We start from the raw sequence: 20,068 nt of genomic DNA on the forward strand, positions 1-20,068 counted from the left end.
AATTCACACAAAGAAGAAGAAGAAGCTGTTGCCGCAATATTTCTCACCATACCTCCCACGCGCGAATGATTCTCGCGACGAGCATAGCAGAGACATGACAACAACAGTCAAGTCTTTGCAAACTTGCCTGTTACAATGTAACTTGTGAAATTAGATTATAATGTAACATGTAACGTGTTTTTCGGTCAACAGCGAAAGTGAAGGAAGCATCGTTGAAAACATTTTTGTCGAGACAAATGTAGCTGAAAGTAAAAGTGGTTGGCGCGACGACACTTCAAAACCACGGCGGGGACAGATAACAACCCGCATATGGAACGCAAACAAGGGGAAGTGATCTCAGCATGCGTTTAATTCCCTGTTCTTAAAGATTAGCACACATTTTTCCCTTCCAAAAATGTATATGGCAATTTTATAGTTTTCACTTAAAGGGCGTAACTAGATAGCCATTTGCTACTCAGCTAGCAAGCACATTTTCTGTCATGTTTTGGGAGTTGTATCGACACTTCTGGGTGGCTCAAATTTTCAACGAGCTCGACTAGCAAGGTAAGCTACTGTAGTTAATCTAGATATCTTACAGTTTAGATAAACTAGCTATGTGACAACGTAGGGAAATTAATGATAAGTAATTGCACTAGCTGCAATCTAGGTAAATGCATAGCTAGCCAAAATATCAGCATTTGGCAAGCTAACAAGTGGTTGATTTCGTGCAGCTAGCGTTAACTGTTAGCTACAACATGGCCATTTCACAGAGTCTGTGATTTCAAGCTAGCTAACTGTTAGTTGTTGACATTACTTTTTTCTAACTGCTAACTATGCATCACATTTTTACACCATATCTTAGGGATTTTTGTTATATAATATTATGATATTGTTTGGGTGGCCAAACGACAACTTAACTGCAACATATATTACAAGTGACATCACTGTCTGTGCTCTATGGGTCCTAGCTGAGTGCTGTTTCGTCCTCGTTACATAATCAGAAACGCTCTAATCATATCTATAATCTTGTGTCCCTTGGTGGCCTCACTGAGCCAGTGTGTACCGTTTTACACTGTGAGAAAGAGACGGATTGTGAGTGGGGGTGTGTCAGGGATAGATGAGTCAGGGCAGATTTACTTTTCATCTAAGCCTCTTACACACACACACACACACACACACACACACACACACACACACACACACACACACACACACACACACTGTAGGTAGTGTTCATTACACAACCTGATCTGGCCTGCTTGCTTGTATAAAAAAATATATATGCAGAGTGCATCAAATGTATACCCCTTATCAGTTCAGTTCTGATGTAAGAGGCTTTTTTTGGTATTTATGACACATTTTTACAATTTTATTTAACCAGGTAGGCTAGTTAAGAACAAGTTCTCATTTGCAACTGCGACCTGACCAAGATAAAGCATAGCAATTCGACACATACAACAACACAGAGTTATACATGGAATAATCAAAACATAGTCAATAATACAGTAGGGGAAAAAAGTGTATATATACAGTGTGTGCAAATGAGGTAAGATAAGGGAGTTGAGGCAATAAATAGGCCATAGTGGCGAAGTAATTACAATATAGCAATTAAACACTGGAATGGTAGATGTGCAGAAGATGAATGTACAAGTAGAGATACTGGGGTGCAAAGGAGCAAGATAAATAAATAAATACAGTATGGGGATGAGGTAGATAGCCCATCTGTAAACAGCCCATCTATGTGCAGTGATCTGTGAGCTGCTCTGATAGCTGGTGCTTAAAGCTAGTGAGGGAGATATGAGTCTCCAGCTTCAGTGATTTTTGCAGTTCATTCCACATGCTGACCGAACTGGACGCGCGTGAACGTTGATTTTGTTCACCCAGAAGCACCAGAAGCAATCATGACACAGGTAGAAATATCAAAACAAACTCAGAACCAATTATATTAATTTGGGGACAGGTCAAAAAGCATTACACATGTATGGCAATTTAGCTAGCTTGCTGTTGCTAGCTAATTTGTCCTGGTATATATATTTTTTAATTTAACCTTTATTTAACTAGCCAAGTCAGTTAACTTTTACTGCTCAGGCGTTCCGCCAGCGGAACTCCTCCCACATTCCACTGAAAAGGCAGAGCATGAAATTCAAAATATATTTTTTAGAAATATTTAACTTTCACACATTAACAAGTCCAATACAGCAAATGAAAGGTACACATCTTGTGAATCCAGCCAACATGTCCGATTTTTTAAATGTTTTACGGCGAAAACAGCACGTATATTTGTTAGCTCAACACCAAATACAAAAAAGGACAGACATTTTTCACAGCACAGGGAGCATGCACAAAGCCAACCTAACTAACCAAGAACCAACCAAACTAACCAACAAACAACTTCATCAGATGACAGTCTTATAACATATTTATTGTATAGCATATGTTTTGTTTGAAAAATTTGCATATTTCAGGTATAAATCATAGTTTACATTGCAGCTACAATCAGAAATTGCACCGAAAGCAGCCAGAATAATTACAGACACCAACGTCAAATACCTAAATACTCATCATAAAACATTTCGGAAAAATACATAGTATACAGCAAATGAAAGACAAGCATCTTGTGAATCCAGCAAATATTTCCGATTTCTTAAGTGTTTTACAGCGAAAACACAATATAGCGTTATATTAGCTTACCACAATAGCCAGAAACATAAGCCATTTCCCAGCAGTAAAAGTTAGCGATCGTGACACACCAGCAAAAGATATATAATTTTTGACTAATCTTGATAAGGTTCATCAGATGACAGTCCTATAACATCAGGTTATACATACACTTATGTTTTGTTCGAAAATGTGCATATTTAGAGCTGAAATCAGTGGTTATACATTGTGCTAACGTAGCTACTTTTTCCCACAACGTCCAGATTTTTTTCTGACACACATATTCTGACCAAATAGCTATTCATAAACATAACTAAAAATACATGTTGTATAGGAAATGATAGATACACTAGTTCTTAATGCAATCGCCGTGTTAGAATTCTAAAAATAACTTCATTACCACATAAGGCTTCTGTTATGTCGACCAAGTGCCCACAACCTGGGCGCAAAACTAATAGTACACAGTTCGACAGATATATGAAATAACATCATAAAATGGGTCCTACTTTTGCTGATATTCCATCAGAATGTTCTACAAGGTGTCCTTTGTCAAGAACAATCGTTGTTTGGATTTAGAACGTCCATTTTCCCTCTTGAATTAGCAAGCGCACTAGCCAAGTGGCGCGAAGCTCTCCTTTCTGAACAAAGGCACACAACGCAACACGCCTAACGTCCCGAATAAATTTCAAAAATCTAATAATAACTATATTGAAAAAACATACTTTACGATGATATTGTCACATGTATCAAATAAAATCAAAGCCGGAGATAGTAGTCGCCTATAACGAAAGCTATTCAGAAGGCAAATCCAGGTCCAACTTCGCGCCTTCCTGAAAACAGGAAATGGGTGACACGTCATTCCAAGAGGACGTATTCCATCTCAGACCAAGATAAACACTCCATTTCTTCTCTCACTGCATCTTGACATCCAGGGGAAGGTGTATGACGTGCATGTATACTAATAGGTATCATGACCATTTATAGGCAGGACCCAGAAGAGAGCATCGATTTCAGATTTTCCACTTTCTGGTCAGGAAGTTTGTGCCAAATGAGTTCTGTTTTACTCACAGATATAATTCAACCGGTTTTAGAAACTAGAGAGTGTTTTCTATCCAATAGTAATAATAATATGCATATTGTACGAGCAAGAATTGAGTACGAGGCCGTTTAAATTGGGCACGTTTTTCCCCCAAAGTGAAAACAGCGCCCTCTGTCCTCATCAGGTTAAGAACAAATTCTTATTTACAATGACGGCCAAACCCGGACGATGCTGGGCCAATTGTGTGCTGCCATATGGGACTCCCAATCACGGCCAGATGTGATTCAGCCTCGATTCGAACCAGGGACTGTAGTGACGCCTCTTGCACTGAGATGCAGTGCATTAGACCGCTGTGCCACTCTGGAGCCCAATTAAACATTGTGTTGTTATTTTACCTGAAATGCACAATGTCCTTAACTCCGACAATTAATCCACAGATAAAACAGTTAACCGAATTTGTTTCTCGTCATCTCTCCTCCTTCCTTAACCTGTTAGGGGGGCAGACCGACACCGGTACACTTATGACAACATCCAGCTCAAAGTGCAGGGCGCGAAATTCAAAATATATTTTTTAAAATATTTAACTTTCACACATTAACAAGTCCAAGACACCAGATGAAAGGTGCACATCTTGTGAATTAAGCCAACATGTCCGATTTTTAAAATGTTTTACAGGGAAGACAAAATATGTAAATCTATTAGCTAACCACGTTAGCAAAAGACACAACTTTTCTAACTCCATCAGTTTCTTACTCCATCAGGTGCTATCACAAATTCGACCAAATAAAGATATAAATAGCCACTAACCACGAAACAAATTCATCAGATGACAGTCTGATAACATATTTATTGTATAGCATATGTTTTGTTCGAAAAATTTGCATATTTCATGTATAAACCATAGTTTACATTTCAGCTACCATCAGAAATTGCACCGAAAGCAGCCATAATATTTACAGACACCAACGTCAAATAGCTAATTACTCATCATAAAACATTTCTGAAAAATACATAGTCTGCAGCAATTGAAAGACAGGCATCTTGTGATTCCAAACAATATTTCCGATTTATTAAATGTTTTACAGCGAAAACAAAATGTATCGCTATATTAGTGTAGCTACAATAGACAGAAACAATTGGGCGCCCACGGCCAGTTCACATGCACGACAGATATATGAAATAACATCATAAAATGGGTCTTACTTTTGCTGATCTTTCATCAGAATGTTGAAGAAGGTGTCCTCTGTCCAGATGAGTCGTTGTTTGGATTCAGAATGGCAAATTTCCCTCTTCAATTAGCATTGGCACTAGCCGAGTGGCACAAATTTCTCCAACGTAAACACAGTCAGAGGACGGAACACGGCAAAACTCCCGTAAAAAGTTTCAATAATCTGATTAAACTATATTGAAAAAACATACATTACGATGATATGGTCACATGTATCAAAAAAAATTAGAGCCGGAGATGTTAGTCGTTCGTTACGGCAGGAAAACAGAAGTCAATCCCACTTCCTTCAGAGTACCGGAAGTGGACGGTCACGTCAAAGAAATAGGTTTTTTTCCACCACAGACCAAGATGAGCACAAACATTTCTTCTCTCACATCCTCTTTACACCAATAGGAAGGCGTATAGAGTGTAAGTAGACTCCTAAGTGTCAAGACCATGTATAGGCATCAAGTTGAAAAGAGCATCGATTTCTGACATTTCACTTCCTGGTCAGGAAAAGTGCTGCAGAAGGACTTCTGTTTCACTCAGAGAAATAATTCCAACTGTTTTAGAAACTAGAAAGTGTTTTCTATCCAAAAAGAATAATATTATCCATATTGTACGAGCAAGATTTGAGTAGGAGGCCGTTTGAAATGGGCACGATTTCACTGGCTACTCAACACTTTGCCTTGCAGCCATAAGAAGTTTTAAGGCATATTTTTCTTCTTTGAACTTTATAAGGCGGTTGGCAACCAACTTTACAGCATTACTACAACCTACCGGAGTGTGGACCTAAGTTCATATTTCAATCACCCACGTGGGTATATGCTCCTAAAAACCAATGAGGAGATGGGAGAGGCCGGATATGCAGCGCGTTGAGCGTCACAAATATAACCAATTTCTGTTTTAGGGCCTGGCCACGCAGACGCTCACGAGGAGTGTGTGGTCAATGATTGAATAACATGTATGTGTACATTTTTATTTTGCAATGTGAGCGGTGTGGTCAGCATGTAAGGCCAATAAACAGTCAAACTATGACTATGCCCATAATGTCCACTCTTATGCCGCCAAGTAGACATGGTTATTGTGATAGTGCTGTTTAGCGTAGTTAGAGCTTTAATGGCATAGCATTTTGCAGGGATACAAACTAGTCATCTTTTGATGAAATTCACAATTTTTAATCCAAAATAAGTGACCTTCATGATTCGTGTAGATCCGATGAGAAAAGTTTGGGCGCGGGGGGGCTGTATGCGAACGATTGATGCGCATTTGGAGCAATACTGGCTGTATCCAAGGTTCAGCCAATCGTTCCCACAACAGAATGCAGCATGTGACTGAAGAGAGAGACAACCGATTTGCTGGTTATTGCATCAGCGCACGCTCTGGAAAGGCAGCAGGAGAGTGGAAAGGAAGTTTGCCAGTTAACTTACAGCAGCGCATCCCTTGAACGATAACGAAGAGGTATGTGAGAAGCCTGACCACAGAGACGGGGTGAGAAGGTGATGAAGCGTACTTCATGAGCTGTAACTGAAAAATAACTGGCAATTTTGGAAAGTTTGAGGTGAGGGAGAAACTGGTAGAACAAGTATTGTTAAGCATCTTGCTAGCTGGATCAAATTATCCGTTAGCTAGCCAGAGAAATGTTGAGCAACATTAGCCAATTTAACTGATCAAATAATTGAGATTATGGTGTGAAAATTAGCTGGCTAATAGTCAGACAACTAACATTAGCTATCAGATGAGCTAATGTTAATAACCTAACCAATTCACTATTGTATTAACTGGTAACGTTATACGAGCCCTTGCCGTTCCTCAAGTTATAACGCATTAGTTGCTTACTGGACCCTGGCAATCTGTGAAATGTTAACTAGCTAACTACTATCTGTGAAAATTTGTTTTACCACTACAGTATGTGGCTAATTTTCAGAATGAGAAAATTTGGTGAAAATTAGGTGTTGCTTGTTAACTTCTCTAGGATAGGGGGCAGCATTTTCACTTTTGGATAAATAGCGTGCCCAATTTCAACTTCCTTCTACTCATCCCCAGAATATAAGATATGCATATTATTAGTATATTTGGATAGAAAACACTCTGAAGTTTCTAAAACTGTTTGAATCATGTCTGTGAGTATCACAGAACTTATGTAGCAGGCAAAACCCCGAGGACTAACCATTCAGAGGTCACCGTCTGTTCAATGAGTTTTCATTGGGATACTAGATTTCTAATCAACCTGTTTGCAGTTCCTACCGCTTCCACTGGATGTCACCAGTCTTTGGAAATAGGTTGAGGTTATTCCTTTGTGCAATGAAGAAGAACGGCCATCTGGAATCAGTGTAACGTTATGTGTACTGTTTAAGAGTTGCGCAAGACTAGAAAAGTATCGTTAGTTTGTTGTCATCCTGTATTGAAAACAGATAGACCCGTCTGCAATTTGATCGATTATTAACGTTTACAAATACCTTAAGTTTTATTACAAAAGTAGTTTGAAATGTTTTGGCAAAGTTTAGAGGTAATTTTTGAGATATTTTGTAGTGACGTTGCACAAATTGGAAGCTGTTTTTTTCTGGATCAAACGCACCAAATAAATGGACATTTTGGACATATATGGACGGAATTAATCGAACAAAAAGGACCATTTGTGATGTTTATGGGACATATTGGCGTGCCAACAAAAGAAATTCGTCAAAGGTAAGGCATGATTTATATTTTATTTCTGTGTTTTGTGTTGTATTTAATTTGGTATCTTATATGTGTGATGTAATGAAAGTTTGATTTTATATCATTTTTTTGAATTTGGAGCTCTACATTTTCCCTGGCTATTTGGCCATGGTCCCACATATCCCAGAGAGTTTAATAAACAAGTGGAGCTGGGCCTTGCTTAAGCTGGATGCCACTATAGAGGTGAAAGGAACTAATGCTAAACTCAACAAAAAAAGAAACGTCCTCCCACTGCGTTTATTTTCCACTTAACGTGTAAATATTTGTATGAACATAAGATTCAACAACTGAGACATAAACTGAACAAGTTCCACAGACATGTGATTAACAGAAATTGAATAATGTGTCCCAGAACAAAAGGGGGTTCAAAATCAAAAGTAACAGTCAGTATCTGGTGTGGCCACCAACTGCAATAAGTACTGCAATAAGTACTGCAGTGCATCTCCTCCTCATGGACTGCACCAGATTTGCCAGTTCTTGCTGTGAGATGTTACCCCACTCTTCCACCAAGGCACCTGCTAGTTACCAGATATTTCTGGGGGGAATGGCCCTAGCCCTCACCCGCCGATCCAACAGGTCCCAGACGTGCTCAATGGGATTGAGATCCAGGCTCTTCGCTGGCCATTGCAGAACACTGACATTCCTGTCTTGCAGGAAATCACGCACAGAACGAGCAGTATGGCTGGTGGCATTGTCATGCTGGAAGGTCATGTCAGGATGAGCCTGCAGGAAGGGTACCACATGAGGGAGGAGGATGTCTTTCCTGTAACGCACAGTGTTGAGATTGCCTGCAATGACAAAAAGCTCAGTCTGATGATGCTGTGACACACCGCCCCAGACCATGACGGACCCTCCACCTCCAAATCGATCCCACTCCAGAGTACAGGCCTCGGTGTAACGCTCATTCCTTTGACGATAAACGCGAATCCGACCATCACCCCTGGTGAGACAAAACTGCGACAAAACCGGGGACGAAGATCGTACTTTTTGGAGAAATGTCCTCTGGTCTGATGAAACAAAAATAGAACTGTTTGGCCATAATGACCATCATTATGTTTGGAGAAAAAAATGGGACGCTTGCAAGCCGAAGAACACCATCCCAACTGTGAAGAACGGGGGTGGCAGCATCATGATGTGGGGGTGCTTTGCTGCAGGAGGGACTGGTGCACATCACAAAATAGATGGCATCATGAGGTAGGAAAATTGTGGATTTAACAGGAAGTTAAAGCTTGGTCGCAAATTGGTCTTACAAATGGACATTGACCCCAAGCATACTTCCAAAGTTGTGGCAAAATGGCTTAAGGACAACAAAGTCAAGGTAATGGAGTGGCCATCACAAAGCCCTGACCTCAATCCTGTAGAACATTTGTGGGCAGAACTGAAAAAGCGTGTGTGAGCAAGGAGGCCTACAAACCTGACTCAGTTACACCAGCGCTGTCAGGAGGAATGGGACAAAATTCACCGAACTTATTGTGGGAAGCTTGTGGAAGGCTACCCAAATGTTTGACCCAAGTTAACCTTTCTAGCGCAGGCGTTTCGCTAGCGGAACCCCTCGACAACATTCCGCTGAAAAGGCAGCGCGGGAAATTCAAAAAACATTTTTTTGAAATATGTAACTTTCACACATTAACAAGTCCAGTACAGCAAATGAAAGATAAACATCTTGTTAATCTACCCATCATGTCCGATTTCAAAAAGGCTTTACAGCGAAAGCACAACATATGATTATGTTAGTTCAGAGCCAAGTCAAAAAAACACAGCCATTTTCCCAGCCAAAGATAGGAGTCACAAAAAGCAGAAATATAGATCCAATTAATCACTAACCTTTGATCTTCATCAGATGACACTCATAGGACATCATGTTACACAATACATGTATGTTTTGTTCGATAATGTGCATATTTATATCCAAAAATCTCAGTTTACATTGGCGCGTTACGTGCAGTAATGTTTTGATTCCAAAACATCCAGTGATTTTGCAGATAGCCACAGAAATCCCAGAAATACTCATAATATACATTGATAAGATACAAGTGTTATTCACAGAATTAAAGATAGACTTCTCCTTAATGCAACCGCTGTGTCAGATTTCAAAAAAACTTTACGGAAAAAGCATAATCTGAGTACGGCGCTCAGAGCCCAATCCAGCCAAAGAAATATCCGCCAAGTTGGAGTCAACAGAAGTTAGAAATAACATGATAAATATTCACTTATCTTTGATCTTCATCAGAATGCACTCCCATGAATCCCAGTTTGACAATAAATGACTGATTTGTTCCATAAAGTCCATCATTTATGTCCAAATAGCCACTAGTTGTTATTGTGTTCAGCCCAGTAATCCATCTTCATGAGCACTAAAACTCAAAGTTCCGTTACAGGTCGTAGAAACATATCAAACGATTGATTCCATACATCTTTAGGATGTTTTTAACATAAATCATCAATAATGTTCCAACCGGAGAATTCCATTGTCTGTAGCAAAGCACTGGAACGAGAGCTAACTCTGTCGGGAGCGCGGGTCACGAGCCTGAGACACTCTGCCAGACCCATCAGCACCCATTCCCCCCTCCTTTTATAGCAGAAGCCTGAAACAAGTTTCTAAAGACGGTTGACATCTAGTGGAAGCCTTAGGAAGTGCAACTTAACCCCATAGACACTGTGTATTCGATAGGCCAAGCTTTGAAAAACTACAAACTTCAGATTTCCCACTACCTGGTTGGATTTTTCTCAGGTTTTTGCCTGCCATATGAGTTCTGTTATACTCAGACCTCATTCAAACAGTTTTAGAAACTTCAGAGTAGTTTTTTTTTATCCAATACTACTAATAATATGCATATATTAGCATCTGGGACAGAATAGCAGGCAGTTTACTCTGGGCACGCATTTCATGCAAAAGTGAAAATGCTGCCCCCTATCCCAAACAGGTAAAACAATTTAAAGGCAATACATTCAATTAATATTTGGTAGCATGTAAACTTCTGACCCACTGTGAATGTGAAATAAATAATTCTCTCTATTCTGACATTTCACATTCTTAAAATAGTGGTGATCCTAACTGACCTAATACAGGGAATTTTTACTGGGATTAAATGTCAGGAATTGTGAAACTGAGTTTTTAAATGTATTTGGCTAAGGTGTACGTCAACTTCTGACTTCAACTGTACGTACGTACATAATCTCAAAATTAAAATATATTTTGATTTAACACTTTTTTTTTGTTACTACAGTGTTCCATTTGTGTTATTTCATAGTTTTGAGGTCTTCACTATTTTTCTACAATGTAGAAAATAGTAAAAAAAATAAAAACCCTTGAATGAGTAGGTGTGCCCAAACTTTTGACTGGTACTGTAAATGTACTCATTTGGGGATTTGATATTATTTCTGATTACTCAGTACTTTGAAGCCCCATTGGCAACAGCCTCTAGTGTTCTTGGGTATGGCGCTACAAGCTTGCAACACCTATATTTGTGGAGTGTCTCCCATTCTTCTCTGCAGATCCTCTAAAGCTCTGTCAGGTTGGATGAGGAGCATTGCTGCACAGCTATTTTCAGGTCTCTCCAGAGATGTTAGATCAGATTCAAGTCCGGGCTCTGGCTGGGCAACTCAAGGACATTCAGAGACTTGTCCCGAAGCCACTTCTGCATTGTCTTGCCTGTGTGCTTAGGGTTGTTGGCCTGTTGGAAGGTGAATCTTCGCCCCAGTCTGAGGTCCTGAGTGTTCTGGAGCAGGTTTTCATCAAGGATCTCTTTGTACTTTGCTTCGTTCATCTTTCCATCGATCCTGACTAGTCTCCTAGTCCCTGCCGCTGAAAAACATTGCCACAGCATGATGCTGCCACCACCATGCTTCAGCGTAGGGATGGTGCCTGGTTTCCTCCAGACGTGACACTTGGCATTCAGGCCAAATAGTTCAGTCTTGGTTTCATCAGACCTGAGAATCCTGTTCCTCATGGTCTGAGAGTCCTTTGGGTGCCTTTTGGCAAGCTCCAAGTGGGCTGTCGTGCCTTTTACTGAGGAGTGGCATCTGTCTGGCCACTCTACAATAAAAGCCTGATTGGAGGAGTGGTGTTCTCCCACAGAGGAACTCTGGAGCTGTGTCAGAGTGACCATCAGGTTCTCAGTCATCTCCCTGACCAAGGCCCTTTTCCCCCGAATTGCTCAGTTTGGACGGGTGGCCAGCTTTAGGAAGAGTCTCGGTGGTTCCTAACTGCTTCCATTTAAGAAGGATGGAGGCCTCTGTGTTCTTGGGGACCTCCAATGCTGCAGACATTTTCTAGTACCCTTCCCCAGATCTGTGCCTCGACACAATCCTGTCTACGGACACTTCCTTCAACCTCAAAGCAAAAACCAAGCCATGACATGTACTATCAACTAGAGGTCGACCTATTCATTGGAATGGCTGATTTCAAGTTTTCATAACAATCGGTAATCTGCATTTTTGGACACCGATCATGGCCGATTACATTGCACTCCACGAGGAGACTGCATGGCAGGCTGACTACCTGTTATGCGAGTGCAGCAGGAGCCAAGGTACGGTGCTAGCTAGCATTAAACGTATCTTATAGAAAACAATCAATCTTAACATAATTACTAGTTAACTACACATGGTTGATGATATTACTAGTTTATCTAGCTTGTCCTGCGTTGCATATAATCGATGCGGTGCCTGTTATTTATCATTGAATCACAGCCTACTTCGCCAAACAAGTGATTTAACAAGCGCATTCGCGAAAAAAGCACTGTCGTTGCACCAATGTGTACCTAACCATAAACGCCTTTCTTAAAATCAATACATAAGTATATATTTTTAAACCTGCATATTCAGTTAATATTGCCTGCTAACATGAATTTATTTTAACCTCACTAGGGTAGGGGGCACTATTTTCACCTCCGGATGAATAGCGTGCCCAAAGTAAACTGCCTGCTACTCAGGCCCAGAAGCTCGGATATGCATATAATTAGTAGATTTGGAAAGGTTTGTAGTTTTCCATTGACTGCCTATACAGATTCCATTGACTTAGGACTCAAATTGCACTTCCTATGGCATCCACTAGATGTCAACAGTCTTTAGAAATTGTTTCAGGCTTGTATTCTGAAAAACGAGGGAGTAAGACTACTCTGAATGAGTGGACACTGCAGTGTCCCAGAGGTTTTTCATGCGCACGACCGAGAGCGCGCCTTGTTTTCCTTTTTATATTGACGAAGCTTTTGTCCGGTTGAAATATTATTAATTATTATGACTAAAAACAACCTGAGTATTGATTATAAACATCGTTTGACATGTTTCTTAGAACTTTACTGATACTTTTCGGATTTTTCGTCTGCCTGTTGTGACTGCCTTTGAGCCTGTGGATTACTGACCGAAACGCGCAAACAAAACTGAGGTTTTTGGATATAGAGGGACTTTATCGAACAAAACAAACATTTATTGAGTAAATGGGAGTCTTGTGAGTGCAACCATATGAAGATCATCAAAGGTAAGTGATTAATTTTATCGCTATTTCTGACTTGTGTAACTCCTCTACTTGGCTGGTAACTGTTTAATGATTTGTCTGCTGGGCTCTGTTCTCAGATAATCGCATGGTATGCTTTTGCCGTAAAGCCTTTTTGAAATCTGACACCGTGGTTGGATTAACAAGAAGTTAAGTCATCTTTTAAACCGATGTATAACACTTGTATAACACTTGTATGTTTTATGAACTTTTATAATGAGTATTTCTGTTTTTGAATTCGGCGCTCTGCAATTTCACTGGATGTTGGCCAGCTGGGACGCTACCGTCCCACACCCCCTAAAGAAGTTAACTAGGGAAATTGTCACTTCTCTTGCGTTCTGTGCAACAGAGTCAGGGTATATGCAGCAGTTTGGGCCGCCTGGCTCGTTGCGAACTGTGTGAAGACCATTTCTTCCTAACAATGACAGCCAACTTCGCCAAACGGGGGATGATTTAACAAAAGCGCAATCATTGTACGAATGTACTCAACCATAAACATCAATGCCTTTCTTAAAATCAATACACAGAAGTATATATTTTTAAACCTGCATATTTGGCTAAAATAAATCCAGGTTAGCAGGCAATATTAACCAGGTGAAATTGTGTCACTTCTCTTGCGTTCATTGCACGCAGTCAGGGTATATGGAACAGTTTGGGCCGCCTGGCTCGTTGCGAACTAATTTGCCAGAATTTTACGTAATTATGACATAACATTGAAGGTTGTGCAATGTAACAGGAATATTTAGACTTATGGATGCCACCCGTTAGATAAAATACGGAACGGTTTCGTATTTCACTGAAAGAATAAATGTTTTATTTTCGAAATGATAGTTTCTGGATTTGACCATTTTAATGACTTAAGGCTTGTATTTCTGTGTGTTTATTATAATTAAGTCTGATTTGATAGAGCAGTCTGAGCGGAGGTAGGCAGCAGCAGGCTCGTAAGCATTCATTCAAACAGCACTTTCGTGCATTTTGCCAGCAGCTCATCGCAATGCTTCAAGCATTGCGCTGTTTATGACTTCAAGCCTATCAACTCCCGAGATTAGGCTGGCAATACTAAAGTACCTATTAGAACATCCAATAGTCAAAGGTATATGAAATACAAATGATATAGAGAGAAATAGTCCTATAATAACTACAACATAAAACTTATTTCCTGGGAATATTGAAGACTCATGTTAAAAGGAACCACCAGCTTTCATATATTCTCATGTTCTGAGCAAGGAACTTAAACGTTAGCTTTTTTACACGGCACATATTGTACTTTTACTTTATTCTCCAACACTTTGTTTTTGCATTATTTAAACCAAATTGAACATGTTTCATTATGAGACTAAATAGATTTTATTGATGTATTATATTAAGTTAAAATAAGTGTTCATTGTTCATTCAGTATTGTTGTAATTGTCATTATTATATATATATATAATTGGCCGATTTTATTATAATTTTTTTTTAAATGTATTTTTTAATATATATATTTTTTTAAATCGGTATCGGCTTTTTTTTGGTCCTCCAATAATCGGCATCGGCGTTGAAAAATCATAATCCACTATCAACTGTGGGACCTTATATAGACATGTGCCTTTTCAAATCATGTCCAATCAATTGGATTTAACACAGGTGGACTCCAATCAAGTTTTAGAAACATCAAGGGTGAACAATGGAGACAGAATGCACCTAAGTTCAATTTCGAGTCTTATAGGGTCTGAATACTTAATTAAATAAGGTATCAGTTTTTTATTTGATAAATTTGCAAAAATTCTTAGCCTTCACTTTCGTTTGTGTGTAGATTGAGTTTAAAAAAATTATTTAATCAATTTTAGAATAAGGCTGTAACGTAACAAAATGTGGGAAAAGTTAAGGGGTCTGAATACTTTCCGAATGCACTGTAGCTAACTTTGATGTTAAAAAACCAATCAACCCACTGATTGGCATGTGCATTTCTGTTGCTCATTAGAAAAAACAGATTTCAGTCTTGGTGGTGTCTTTCCTGACCGATTCTGCAGAAGCACATTTCACTTCCTCAAAATTCACAGAATGATAACTCAAGAAGTCTGTAATTTTAACGTTTTTGCAGAATGTTTTGGTTGCGCAATTTTACATCTAAGGTGTTTTGTGCAGTATTTCTGAAGTAAAACCATGTAATGTGTGTTGTCTTATGTAAACAAAGTCATTCTGCTGGGTAGACCTGTCTATGCTATTGGATCGAGCACCATCACCACAACTGCTCACCCCATGTTAGTGAGCAAGTGTACATCGTCACATCAAAACCCAACCTTCATTTACCTGTTGTGACGCACGGATGTTCCAAGCTCCGTTTTAGGCAAGACTGACTTTTTCTAGTCAATTATGACACAAGAATAACTGTTTCTGAGTCATATCGATGCCAGATAGGCCGGTTACAAATGTATTCGTTGTTTTTTAAATGTAGTTACTCTTTAAGGCTATTTATGATGTTGTATCATTTCTGTTTAGCATTTATAGGCCCAATCAATTGAAATCAGTTTTGAGCTTTCCTTGTCAATTACCTTTTTATTTGAAAAACTAATGCTGCTCCTGAGTTTGAAAATAACCCTAGTCCCGTCCCTATCCCAGGTGTGGGCTCCACCTTGCCATTTAATGGGCCTCGACTGGAGTAGCATCCCCCTTACTTCCTATATATGACATATTTATACAGCAGAGCTCTCCTCTCAAATTCTGTGTTCGCTCACTGCTAAGTTCACAGCTGAGGACTACAGCACAAAGCTCCCTGCTCCTTTGTTGTCCTCCAAGTGTCTTCTGCACCTCTACAAGTCAGAAATCTTTGGGGGGAGGGGGGGGGCGCGTCAAGTGTTCAAGGTCTTGTAGTGGATGCGAGCTTCGACTGGATGCCAGTGGAGGAGCGGGTTGACATGGGAGAACTTGAGAAGGTGGAACACCAGGCGGGCTGCAGTGTTCTGGATAAGTTGCAGGGGTTTAATGGCACAAGCAGGGAGCCTAGCCAACAGCGAGTTGCAGTAGTCTAGTAGGGAGATGAAAAGAGCCTGGAAATGGACCTGCTCTGCTCCTTGTGTGAGGTAGGGTCGAACTCTACGTTGTAGAGCATGAACCTGCAGGAGTGAGTCACTGCATTGATGTTTGCAGACAACGACAGGGTGTTGTCCAGCGTCACGCCAAGGTTCTTTGCACTCTGGGAGGGGGATATCGTGGAGTTGTCAACCGTGATGGAGAGGTCTTGGAGCAAATGAATGAATGTGTACAGCATTTCTCCAAACGTTTTTTAGAAAACAGCTTGTCGTCACAACTGATTGAACAAAAAAAACGCTGTTTTAAGGACGTTTAAGATGAGCCTGACCAAGGCACTAGGCTGTGCAGAATCACTGATCTTCAAATCACCTTGAATTCCAAACAGTAACTTATTATTAGGTGATTAAAAAATGCTGGAACTTATATTGATGTCTGATGGCATTGGTGCCAATTAAAAGGTTTTGCTTTCGCGTTGTTGAGTGCAGAAAAAGGCAGGTATGTTAGGCTTGTTGACTGAGGCTGTAGATTCTGAATGGGGGGTCTCTATCAGGCTATGAGCAGTCGCAGTTCAACAGTTTGATAACTGCCTGTTGGTGACACTCTGCATGTCTGATCTGTCTTCTACATCCCTGCTCTCTTTCTCTGTAGCGGGGAGCATGGACAGCTCTGTGACCCTGTGGCAGTTCTTGCTCCAGCTCCTATTGGACCCCACCAATGATCAGCTGATCTGCTGGACTAATGAGGAGGGCGAGTTCAAGCTGCTGCAGGCGGAGGAGGTGGCCAAGCTGTGGGGCGCCAGGAAGAACAAACCCAACATGAACTACGACAAGCTTAGTAGAGCCCTGAGATACTACTATGACAAGGTACACACAAACACACACCTCACATTAGCATAGACAAGGGGCCCATCGATGAGGCTAGTTGAGAAAATGAGGCCAGGGTTCATAAAGCCCTATAAAATCTGTTTTATTTTTTAGCCTAATTCCATTTAGTTTCAGATTTGTCCAGGTTTCTGACTTTTCAATCACACTTTTTAAATAGAAAAACAACAAAGTTGGGTGTTCTAAGTCTACAACAATGTTTAAACCACATCAGGAGACCACTAAGACATTTTCATTTTTGGGTGTAGATACTAGAGGTCGACCGATTTAATCAGGGACGATTTTCAAGTTTTCATAACAATCGGTATTTTTGGACACCGGTTTGGCCGTTTTTTATTTTTTATATATATATTTTTTTAACATATTTCTTTACACCTTTATTTAACTAGGCAAGTCAGTTAAGAACACATTCTTATTTTCAATGACAGCCTAGGAACAGTGGGTTAACTGCCTTGTTCAGGGGCAGAATGACAGATTTTTACCTTGTCAGCTCGGGGATTCAATCTTGCAACCTCACGGTTAACTAGTCCAACGCTTTAACCACCTGCCTTTGCACTCCACGAGGAGCCTGCCTGTTACGCGAATGCAGTAAGAAGCCAAGGTAAGTTGCTAGCTAGCATTAAACTTATCTTATAAAAAACAATCAATCAATCATAATCACTAGTTAACTATACATGGTTGATATTACTAGTTTATCTAGCGTGTCCTGCGTTGCATATAATCAATGCGGTGCGCATTCGCGAAAAAGGACTGTCGTTGCTCCAACGTGTACCTAACCATAAACATCAATGCCTTTCTTAAAATCAATACACAAGTATATATTTTTTAAACCTGCATATTTAGTTAATATTGCCTTCTAACATGAATTTCTTTTAACTTGGGAAAATGTGTCACTTCTCTTGCAACAGAGTCAGGGTATATGCAGCAGTTTGGGCCGTCTGGCTCGTTGCGAACTGCGTGAATACTATTTCTTCCTAACAAAGACAGCCAACTTCGCCAAACGGGGGATGATATAACAAAAGCCCATTTGCGGGGGAAAAAAGCACAATCGTTGCACGACTGTACCTAACCATAAACATCAATGCCTTTCTTAAAATCAATACACAGAAGTATATATTTTAAGCCTGTATATTTAGCTAAAATAAATCCAGGTTAGCAGGCAATATTAACCATCTGAAATTGGGTCACTTCTCTTGCGTTCATTGCACGCAGAGTCAGGGTGTATGCAACATTTTGGACCGCCTGGCTCGTTGCGAACTAATTTGCCAGAATTTTACGTAATTATGACATAACATTGAAGGTTGTGCAATGTAACCGTGTAACGTATTTCACTGAAAGAATAAATGTTTTGTTTTCGAAATGATAGTTTCCGGATTCGACCATATTAATGACCTAAGGCTCGTATTTCTGTGTGTTATTATGTTATAATTAAGTCAATGATTTGATAGAGCAGTCTGACTAAGAGATGGTAGGCACCAACAGACTCGTAAGCATTCATTCAAACAGCACTTTTGTGCGTTTTGCCAGCAGCTCTTCGCAATGCTTCAAGCATTGCTCTGTTTATGACTTCAAGCCCATCAACTCCCGAGATTAGGCTGGTGTAATCGATGTGAAATGGCTAGCTAGTTAGCGGGTTGCGTGCTAATAGCTTTTCAAACGTCATTCGCTCTGAGACTTGGAGTAGTTGTTCCCCTTGCTCTGCAAGGGCCGCGGCTTTTGTGGAGCGATGGGTAACGCTGCTTCGAGGGTGGCTGTTGTCGATGTGTTCCTGGTTCGAGCCCAGGTAGGAGCGAGGAGAGGGACGGAAGCTATACTGTTACACTGGAAATACTAAAGTGCCTATAAGAACATCCAATAGTCAAAGGTATATGAAATACAAATTGTATAGAGAGAAATATTCCTATAATAACTACAACCTAAAACTTCTTACCTGGGAATATTGAAGACTCATGTTAAAAGGAACCACCAGCGTTCATATGTTCTCATATTCTGAGCAAGGAACTTAAACGTTAGCTTTCTTACATGGCACATATTGCACTTTTACTTTCTTCTCCAACACTTTGTTTTTGCATTATTTAAACCAAATTGAACAGGTTAAATGTTTTAGTTGAGGCTAAATTGATTTTATTCATGTATTAAGTTAAAATAAGTAATTCAGTATTGTTGTAATTGTCATTATTACAAATACATTTTAAAAAATCGTCCGATTTAATTGGTATCGGCTTTTTTTGGTCCTCCAGTAATCGGTATCGGTGTTGAAAAATCATAATCGATCGACCTCTAGTAGACACCCTTTAATTCAAGTGCACACCAGCAAGAGACTTGTTTGGTTGGCAGTGTTTCTGTAGCGCATGCATGTTTGCTAAATAAATCACAACTGGATTGAATCAAATAATAATTCTGCTATGTAGGCATAGGTTACTTTGTAGTAACATTTGTAACATTTAATAGAGGTTTTTGGGAAAGCCTTTCCATCTACCAGAAGACAGTTATTATTAGCATCCTCGCTAACAGCTACACAGTGGTAGACAAACACAGACGGGCATTCCCGCGTTGCCTCTTCAGGAAGTTATAAGTTCAATACATTTAGTTGATTTCCTTGTAAGTTCAATAGATTTTTTGAATATTGTTCAATTCTATTTTAGTTTCTGGATTCCGTGATTCCGTCCGCGTTCTCAGCATTGCAGATTTTATAGGGCCCTAGGTTTAGTTTAGTGCTAGGCTGGGTAGAGCTGTGGGCAAGGAATTCTTTGTGGTTAAGCACTCCTGTGACATGTCACCACCCAGTCCTTCAGAGTACTGCTCGGTTGCTGTGTATCTTGCCCACTCTCTCTGTGGTTTGGCCTAAAGACAGCCTGCATCTGTCAGTGGGTGGGGTGGTGAGTTGTGTTTAGCTGAAGACCGAGTACGACAGGTCTGATTGGATGTTTGTTTGGCACAGACAGGAAGGATGGAACATTCCCACGCAGAAGTTACTCTGTGGGTTGTTTTTGTAAGAGAGGGAGAAAAGACAGGCAAAGGGAGGAGAGTGTCTGTCTTTCGTTCAGCTGTCTACTTTTTCTCCACAATGTAACATCCCTCTC

The 20,068-nt window shown here is 40.1% G+C and overlaps 1 protein-coding gene across 4 annotated transcripts in view; it reads left to right on the forward strand.

The window, feature by feature from the left end:
* The window catches only part of LOC129849290 (ETS domain-containing protein Elk-4-like), a 27,831-nt gene continuing 7,763 nt past the window's right edge, over window positions 1-20,068 (forward strand). The window contains exons 1-3 of one of the 4 annotated variants that reach the window (XM_055916234.1): window positions 3-543; window positions 7,416-7,571; window positions 16,753-16,967. In XM_055916234.1, coding sequence (XP_055772209.1) covers window positions 16,761-16,967 — 207 coding nt within the window. In that variant the 5' untranslated portion in view covers window positions 3-543; window positions 7,416-7,571; window positions 16,753-16,760. The other 3 variants (XM_055916243.1, XM_055916222.1, XM_055916231.1) reach the window with 3 other exon arrangements.

This window comes from Salvelinus fontinalis, chromosome 3 (genome assembly GCF_029448725.1).
Source record: "Salvelinus fontinalis isolate EN_2023a chromosome 3, ASM2944872v1, whole genome shotgun sequence".
Classification (NCBI taxonomy): Eukaryota; Metazoa; Chordata; class Actinopteri; order Salmoniformes; family Salmonidae; genus Salvelinus; species Salvelinus fontinalis.